The sequence below is a fragment of the Kryptolebias marmoratus genome, unplaced genomic scaffold (assembly GCF_001649575.2).
Source record: "Kryptolebias marmoratus isolate JLee-2015 unplaced genomic scaffold, ASM164957v2 Scaffold83, whole genome shotgun sequence".
Lineage (NCBI taxonomy): Eukaryota > Metazoa > Chordata > Actinopteri > Cyprinodontiformes > Rivulidae > Kryptolebias > Kryptolebias marmoratus.
Window position 1 is genome coordinate 10,479 of NW_023665817.1, and position 8,889 is coordinate 19,367.

At 46.1% G+C, this 8,889-nt stretch overlaps 2 protein-coding genes and 1 long non-coding RNA gene across 4 annotated transcripts in view; 2 read left to right on the plus strand and 1 right to left on the minus strand.

The window, feature by feature from the left end:
• Positions 1 to 2,642, plus strand: part of gpr19 (G protein-coupled receptor 19) — a 3,467-nt gene extending 825 nt beyond the window's left edge. The window contains exon 2 of the mRNA XM_037974484.1: positions 1,118 to 2,642. Coding sequence (XP_037830412.1) covers positions 1,144 to 2,412 — 1,269 coding nt within the window. The 5' untranslated portion in view covers positions 1,118 to 1,143 and the 3' untranslated portion in view covers positions 2,413 to 2,642. The remainder of the gene's footprint in view (positions 1 to 1,117) is intronic.
• Positions 2,643 to 3,189: 547 nt separating this feature from the next.
• On the minus strand, positions 3,190 to 5,640 carry crebl2 (cAMP responsive element binding protein-like 2). Its single transcript, XM_017405111.3, has 3 exons — positions 5,422 to 5,640; positions 4,138 to 4,335; positions 3,190 to 3,797 (listed from the first exon to the last, which is right to left on the minus strand). The coding sequence occupies exons 1-3, from the start codon at positions 5,434 to 5,436 to the stop codon at positions 3,657 to 3,659; spliced, it is 354 nt and encodes a 117-aa protein (XP_017260600.1). The 5' UTR covers positions 5,437 to 5,640; the 3' UTR covers positions 3,190 to 3,656.
• Positions 5,641 to 6,451: 811 nt separating this feature from the next.
• Positions 6,452 to 8,855, plus strand: LOC108229438. Of its 2 annotated transcripts, XR_005232893.1 has the most exons (4): positions 6,452 to 6,654; positions 7,789 to 7,854; positions 8,294 to 8,459; positions 8,625 to 8,855. It is a non-coding gene; the product is annotated as an uncharacterized LOC108229438 (long non-coding RNA). The 2 variants fall into 2 exon arrangements; XR_001808297.3 differs by having other exon boundaries at positions 6,457 to 6,654; positions 8,294 to 8,855.
• Positions 8,856 to 8,889: the final 34 nt, after the last annotated feature.

Below are 8,889 nucleotides of genomic sequence, written 5' to 3' on the forward strand. Positions count from 1 at the left end.
AGGCTGATTTAAAGAGGGATTAAGGCTGATTTAAAGAGGGATTCAGGGCTGATTTAAAGGGAGATTCAGGGCTGATTTAAAGGGAGATTTTTTTAAAGGATATGTGAGCAAAGGAAGATGAGGCATAAGGAGGAAGAGGTTACTAAGAAGTAAATCCAGCAGAGTCAACAGAACCGTCTGTAAACAGAGAGCTGTTTCTCCTGGGCTCCTTAATGTTCGTCCTCAGAGGAGACCAGGATCCCTGCAGAATCCAGACCGGGTCCCAGTGAAGAACTAATGAAATCAGCTTTCAGTTAGCTGCTCATGATGTTTTATAAGTTAGAAAGCAGAATGTTAGAACCTGCACCCAGGTTCAGACAGATTAATGAAAATCTTAACGACTTTAACACTTTGATTCCTGGGAGTTTCAAGTTTCCCCAGAAGAGATTTCTGTAGTGAAATTATGTCTTCATTAGATGTTTTCCTCTGAGACGTAAAACCCTCGACTGCAGGTTGGTTCTTCTAATGAGCTCCAGTCTCACTGAGAGAAAATCACTGCTCCTTTATTACAGATTACCCTTTACGATATTTATTTCACTCCTCCTGCAGTTTCAGAAATCCATCAAACCTGCATCTCTAAACCTGGTCCTGTTGGAGCTCTAAACCCGGTCCTGTTTGGAGCTCTAAACCCGGTCCTGTTTGGACCCGGTCCTGTTGGAGCTCTAAACCCGGTCCTGTTGGAGCTCTAAACCCGGTCCTGTTGGAGCTCTAAACCCGGTCCTGTTGGAGCTCTAAACCCGGTCCTGTTTCAGGCAGGAGCTGCTGGTACCAATCAGCATTTCTGCAGAATATTTTCAGGGTTAACTTTTCTGTGTCACCATCCAAACCTCCAAACTGACCGAACAGCTCACTGTATGAACCAGTTACTTATTTACCTGCCCATCAAACTAACCAGTCTGTCTCCTAACTGGTCGAATTGACCAGCCAATCTTCTTAACTACCAGCCAATTGTTTAACCTGCTTGTCTTTGTAACCTGAGCACAAAATAACCAATCCCTGACCAACACACCAGGTATCTGCCATAAAAGATGGCTGCAGTCATTGTAGGAATAAAGCACCTGTGTCTCTGTGTCCACAGCTCACCTTTGACCCAATGTTCTAGCGATGGTGTATGCCCAGTCAACAACCAGAGTCGGTGTAAATCCCTCCCTGTACTCTCCAGCTTTCATGTATCAGATGTCCTTTAACTTCACCAAGAGAGAGAACTCAACTGTCCTGGCCCCCGTACCCACCACCACGCTCTGCAGCCTCGAGGCCTCGACCTCCAGCTGGCCCAACGCCTCCACCGCCTCCGATGAGCTGACGTCAGGCGAGGTCGCCGTCCTGGGCCTGGTGTTTGGAGTTCTCTGGCTGGTCTCCATACTGGGAAATGCTCTGGTCTGCCTGGTCATCCACAGGAGCCGAAGGACTCAGTCCACCACCAACTACTTTGTGGTGTCCATGGCCTGTGCGGACCTGCTCATGAGCCTTGGCTGCGCTCCGTTTGTCCTCCTGCAGGTCACTGCAGGACAATGGCCGCTGAGCGCCGCTGCCTGCAAGGTGGTGCGCTACCTGCAGCACCTCTGCCCAGGTGTTCAGGTGTATGTCCTGCTCTCCATCTCTGTGGACCGTTTCTACACCATCGTGTATCCCCTCAGCTTCAAGGTGTCCAGGGAGAAGGCAAAGAAGATGATCCTGGCCTCTTGGCTGTTTGATGCAGCCTTTATCTCTCCTTGCTTCTTCTTCTATGGTTCTACAAACAGCCACTGTGACTTTTTCCTCCCGGGCAGCTGGGGCAGTATAGCCTACGCTGCAGTCCACCTCCTGGTTGGTTTCCTGGTCCCTGTGGGACTGATCGTGTCCTTCTACCAGCGGGTGGTTCGATACATCTGGAGGATCAGCGCTGACGGCCACACAGTGCGCCGAACCATGAACATCGTCCCGCGGACTAAAGTCAAGACCATCAAGATGTTCCTCATGCTGAACTCAGTTTTCTTTCTCACCTGGACGCCCTTCTACATCGCCCAGCTCTGGCACCCAAAGGAGTCTGCTGCGCCCACCAGGCAGGAAGTGTTGTTCTTCACAGCCATCGCCTGGATCTGCTTCAGTTCCACGGCATCCAAACCAACTCTGTACTCCGTCTACAACGCAAACTTCAGGCGCGGCATGCGGGAGACCTTCTGCATGTCATCCATGAAGTGCTACCGCAGTAACGTGTACACCATCACCGCCAGCTCCCGGATGGCCAAAAAGAACTACGTCGGTGCGGTGGATCTCCCGGTCCAAGCGAAGACCATCACCAAAGACTCGGTGTATGATGCTTTTGACCGAGAGGCTAAAGAAAAGAAGGTAGCTTGGCCCACCAACGCCAACCCTCTGAACACCTTTGTGTGAAGGACTTTTTGTTGTCAGAGTCCTGCTGGCACAGCTGAACTCCACAGAATGTGTTCATGATGTAAAAAGGGCTTTATTTCCCTGATGGCAGCCATCAGTTTTCTATTTACTATTTATTCAGAGACGGTTTGTGTGTCGTGTTTGTTGATCAGTGAAGTGCTGTAGCTGCACCTGGTTTGCTTCTGTAATCTGTGGTAGAAGCTCACGTTAGTAAAGGCTCGTGTATCTGCCGTGTGTGTTTCTCTGCTTCCTGAGGTAAACTGAGACGACAGCTAACAAACTAACACTCATTAAAGTGAAACCACAGAACTAAATGTTTAACTCATGAAATGTTCTCAGGCTGTGGACCGAGTAAACCGGGGCGCTAACAGCTACGTATGAAATGGAACAGGAAACCAAACCACGAGGGTAAAACTTTCAGGTGTCCTGATGATGATGTTTCAGGTGAGTGGGGGGGTGGGGGGGTCACCTGACCCAACAAACCAACATTACAAACAAATATGAGCTGTTTGTTTGGGGCCAAATATCCAGTTAAACATGAGGGGGAATATCTGACTGGAGTTTCAGCTGAGGGAACCCTGGACCTCAGAACCGGGCCGGTCACATGATCCGTCACATGACCGGCCTGGTTCATGTTCCTGTTTCTCCTCTGAGCAGCAGTTGGTTTTAGAATAAACAAAAAAAAACAGAACACCTGAAGAAATGTGATCATTTTTAAGAATTTCTGCAACAAATTGAACGATTCAGGGAGGATTTCAGAACCAACAGAAACCAGACTTTAATGAGAAATGTTTTATTTGCTCTGAGAAAGAAGAGTTCAGTTAAAACTACAAACATCCATCTCACAAAGTGCTTCGGCCAATCAGAAGAAAGTGCTCAAACGCTGCCAGGAAACGAAATCCGGCAGCTCATTTAAGATGGAGGAAAGGAGGTTTTCCAGATTAAATACGAAAACAAGAACAGCTGATCAGAAAAACTGACAAAAACCACAAACATGAGAAAAGTTCAATATTCTCTTCACAATAAAAGCCAGCAGAGCGCCGTGTGACCTGTAAACAAACAGACTTAAACAGACTTTTTGTCCTGGAAGACAAAAACAGGAAGTTCCACTCCAACATGAACTGAGTCCGTCCGGTTCTTCTGTCAGCAGATGGATCTGTTCTCAGGTCACAGCGGCGCTGATGATGCTCCTGCAGCTGAAGGATGAAATGATAAAGAGGAAGACGAGCGGCGCCGCCCGCAGGCTAACTGTGAGCGTTCTTGTTGCTCTTGGACGTCTTGGTGCTGCTGCTGCTCGGCGGGATCTTCTGCTCGTCTCCGGTCAGCAGAGCTTTGATCTCCGACGGGATCTTCCCCTGATCCATGGCCGAACACCACTGTTTGTACTGCAGGAGGACACGGGACGCAGTGAGACAGAGACACACGCAGTGAGACAGAGACACACGCAGTGAGACAGAGACATGCAGTGAGACAGTGAGACAGAGACACACGCAGTGAGACGCAGTGAGACAGAGACACACGCAGTGAGACAGAGACATGCAGTGAGACACAGAGTGAGATAGTGAGACATGCAGTGAGACAGAGAGAGAGACGCAGTGAGAAAGAGAGAGACGTAGTGAGACGGAGACATGCAGTGAGACACAAAGACACAGAGTGATGAGGATACCAGACTCAGAGAGACACACTGAGACATTGCGATCGCCTGCACTGGCACCGCCCCCTCACCATCTCCAGCTCCTCGCGCAGGGCGCAGATGGCGCGCTCCTTGCTGGACACCAGCTCCTCCAGGTACTGGTAGCGCAGCTTCTTGCGGGCGCGGCACTCTCTGGCGCTCTGCCGGCTTCGCTCCAGTTTGGCCTTCAGGTCGATTTTCGCAGGTTTGCGGCCACGTTTTCCCGGCTTCTTGACTTTTCCCGCCACCATCTGGAGACACGGTGAGTTCGGCACAGATTTATTCTGCTTCCTCGTTTGGTGACGGATCACTGAGCTTTACAAACTAAACGATCATCTTTTGAAAATAAAAACGGTCCTTTTTTATAAATCCTTTAAAAACAAGTTTATTACTTCATAGATTTGCAGCACGTGTTAGTTAGGTTAGTAGTTTAAAGTCTCGGATGGATAAATATATTTAAAATGAATTTGATTCATAATAGAGATCTTTTATAATTATTAGATTTGATGAAATTGGTTTATTTAGATTACATAAATTTGTTATATTTATGATTTTATTGCTTTATGACAAATTGATTTATTTTATAATTGTATTTTTCTTTGATTAATGTAGGTAATTAAAATATATTTTATTGATGTATTATACATTTTACTGTTTTTAATAAAAATAAATGTTTTTGAAAAATGTACATAAAGAAAAGTAATTTCTTCGACATTTCATTATAAATTTATGTAATTTTTAGTATATATATTTTATAAACTTGTATTTATCAAAGTTATTTTATAAATAAAAGATTTTTGTTCACTTTAATTTTATTATATTTATATTAATCGATTAATGACGTCACAGGAAATGAACTCATTTTTAGGGTTGATTTCTGAGTGATCAGTTTTTAGCACCTACAGAACCTCAGACCAGGACCAGATGGGACCAGGTCCAGATGGGACCAGGTCCAGATGGGACCAGGTCCAGGCGGGACCAGAACCGGGTCTCGGTCCGATCAGATTCGGTTCGGATCATCAGATTCAGGAACAGAAAAACAGTTAAGTCTTAGAGACTCTTTAATATCCGAACTTTTAGCTGGTTCTGGTCAGTCAGGTGTTCTTATTAACGGATCCAGGTTATCTCCTGGTTATCCTGTTTAACTAACCCAAGCTAACCTAGTTATTACCTCTGTAACAAGCAGGTTTTCTGAGGGTAAACACCTACAGGTCATCGGCATCGATCATCGATCACAATCATTGATCTGGATCTCCAAAACCGAGCCGCTCAGAACCGGTACCGATCGGTTCTGGTTAGTTAAAGGCTGGTTAGCTGGTTAGCTGTTAGCTCCTCACCTTGTTATCTTCCATTATTTCGCTCCGCTGAAACTCGGAAACAAACCGGGTCCAGAGGACACGAACCCCGAGTCCGACCGAGTCCGAACCCGGGTCCAGTCAGCAAATACAGAACAGACCGCAGATACAGCTACGGAACCAAACCCAAACAATCCGAACCGACCCGTTTTCTTCTTCTGTTTACATCAGTTTCCTAAACAGCATTCTTCTTCGTGGGTTTTATTAGCGGCTTTCAAGCAACGAGTTGGTGTTTTACCGCCACCTGCCGGAGAAACCGGGAACTACTTCATTTCTTATATAACATCTAAATTAATCATTTCTTTTGCAGATGATAAAATTATTCTTAAGATTTTCAGTGATTCGTGCTTTTCCTGCTTCCTCTCTCAGACCCTGTCAGTCATAATGTTTGCACGTTTTCACATGTTTACTGTTGCCTTGTGGAAAACTGTTATATAAATAAATTTCACTTCACTTACTGATCTAGATAACCGTCTCCTGTGTCATGTTTGTTTTAACTTTTAACTTCAGCAGGTGAAGGCCTGCTGAAGAAACTGAAACAGTTTTTAAAAAAGATAAATGACTTTTTTGTTTGCTTGCTTGTTTGTTTGTTTGTCTGCTCACAACATTACTCAAAAAGTAATAAACGAATTTTGATGAAATTTTCAGGAAATGTTGAGGTTGTTACAAAGAACAAATGACTAAATTTTGGTGGTGTTCGTGTTTACATTCTCAAATATCATATTTGAGTGATGATGTCATCAGCTCCATTATGACGTCACAACGGTCATGGGTCTTGGCGGAGGTTGGCGCTCTGCTTCTAGTTTGTTGTACTAGTTCTACTTATGAGCTAATGTATTAAAATATGCACCATTTTGGGCCCTCCCCGGCTTCCATACTTCTGGCAGCGTCAGTTCTGGTCTTAAAGGGGCAGGTGCGGGTTCGCGCGCTGTTCGCTTTAAATCAGCGGCGGGACTTTCTGTCGGCGCAGCATTCTGCACATGCGCCTTTAAGGCTGGCTGCGTTCATCTGCCTGGATGACGGAATGCTGTTATTTTTACCGCAGTGACCTCATCAGGACTTCGGTTCCGTCCGCGGCTTTCTGTTCCGTCTTCACCCCCAACTGCTGACACTTTTATCGGCCTTTCCTCACCGGAACATCCCGGCCGACTGCCCCGGAGCCCCAGCCGGGTCGGCGGCGCTGCTGGCCGGACTCTGACGGTGACTTTTGTCGCGGTGAGTTCACCGAATTTTCCGGGTAAAAGTCCGAACCAGCGGCGGGTGAAGAAGTTCGGGTGAACGGGCCTGAAGTTCAAGTTTAGCCGAGTGTCCGCTCGGAACCGAAGTTCGGGTTTTTCCCGTCGATTAGTCGGTTTTTACCGTCGAAACAAACCGATGAAACAACAAGCAGGGATGTTCGGTTCGGTTCTGGAAATGTCCCCCAGGTTCGGTGCCGAACTCACTTAAACTAATACACTAGGGACCCATGGAAACCAGAACCAAACCAGAACAATCAGGGTTCTACATAAAATCACTTTATTTTGTCTCCAAACCTTAAAAGTAAAACCAAACATCAGAACTTCCCTGAGATGAGAAGGTTCTGAAATGTTCTGAAAGGTTCTGGATGTCATGTAGAACCAGTCCATAGAGGTAATGTTTCATTAAGTCAGTGTTTACCCAGATGTCATGTCTTCTTTATAAATATATGGGGGAAGTTATTACATATGGTCATATTTCTGTGACAGGATTAAAGTTTTACTTTCACTTTTCAAAGATTTTCCTCCTGAATTCAACGAGAAATAAGAACTAAAACCCAACAAATCTTCTCCATATTTGAGTGTTTTCTGAATAAAGATGATTAAAGTAAATCACATTAATCACTTGTTCATAAATCAAACTCTGTGACTTTTAAAAAGATTTAACAGGATTTCTGATGTCAATTTTGTCCTCTGTCCTTCTGTCCTTCTTGTCTTCTGTCTGCTAACATTTAGCTCATCAGTTAAATTTAGCTTCCTTCAGCTGCTTTTAGCTGTTGTTCAGCTTCAAATTTCAGCCAAGTCTCATCAGCTGTTTTTAAAGTTACAACAGTTTTGCAGGAAAATGTCCTAAAGGAACAAAGTGGAACGTCGGCCATGTTTCTGAGTGTTTTCTGGCCTTTGACTGAGAGCTCACAGAGCCAATCAGAGCTCTGAAGTCATTCAGGCATCATTTTAGATGAAAATGAAGCTTTTAGCTCGTCCTCAGGTGTGTCACCTGTCTGAGAACTAACCTCCTCTGGACTGCGGTCCTGATTCTGCTGTTGTCTCCTCTGACCGCTCAGGAAGACAAACAAACCCTTCTGCTTTTTTAAAATAAATCATGTTTTTCCAGCTCGTCAGCCGTTGGCTCCGTGACGTCCTTGCCTGTTCGGACTAATCGACCGGACAGGAACAAAATGTGAGTAAAACCCGCCTGAATGTGTTCAGAACCACAGATGAACCTTCTCCTGTTTGATTTAATGTCACAGATCAATCCTCGTCGTCTTTTAGGGGTCAGAACCACCAAATGTGACCCAAAATTTTAGACAGAAACCAGCCGGCGGCAGCTGCGTGCCTCAGGTCTTTACAGCCTGGAGGTGGTGAGGGAACATCTCCTGCTCTGTCTGCAGCTCGGTGGAACGCCGGGCCAGAACCGGGTCCACGGCAGGATCCGTGTTTTCGCCTCAGAGTCAGCGGTAACACCAGAGGAAGGCTCTGCATTGGTTTAATCTAAAACTGGCTAAATGTAGCTACACTGCTCCGTGGAGACGGCCGGGATCACCATGGCAACCAGCAGCTTTTATATTACCCAGCATGCTTTTCTTCCTCCTATGTTTCCATCATGGCCGCCCCCATAGATCCTTCATGATGTCCAGGAGGATTCAGAGGAAAAGGAAGAGGACTGGACCTGGAGTTTCACAATAAGAGTCGTTCTGGAGGACTTTAGCTCAGGACGTCTGGAAAGGACCGAGCTCACCTGGATGTTCATTGGTCAGCAGCTGCTAACGGCTCGTTAGGACTCAGGTGTGTTAATTAGAGAACCTGCTGAGCGCCAGGTAAACTCAGTCAGCCAAACTTTATTTACAACACGCAGAGTCCCACCTGTCTCCCTGTGTGATGTCATCGAGGGTAAAGTCCTCTTCACAGCCTTTGACCCAAGTCAGCTGACAGCCTGTTTACCTGCTGCAGGTGTGACCGGACCGCAGCCAATCAGGACGTTTGTTCTTTTTATCTGATAAACATGAAGACTTTGACACAACGGCTTTGTGTGACGACCTGAGAGGGAAAACTGTCCTCGGTTCTAGATGAGATCAGAGACAGAGCCAGAGAGACAGCGCCTTAGAGACAGAGAGACAGAGACACAGAGACAGAGAGATAGAGCCTCAGAGACACAGAGACAGAGACACAGAGACAGAGCCTCAGAGACACAGAGACAGAGACACAGAGACAGAGC

Excerpts from the sequence above, each read along its gene's own strand:
- crebl2 (XM_017405111.3), bottom strand. Across the intron at positions 3,798-4,137 it reads TGCGCGAGGAGCTGGAGATG|TACAAACAGTGGTGTTCGGC; the intron begins GTGAGGGGGCGG and ends GTCCTCCTGCAG.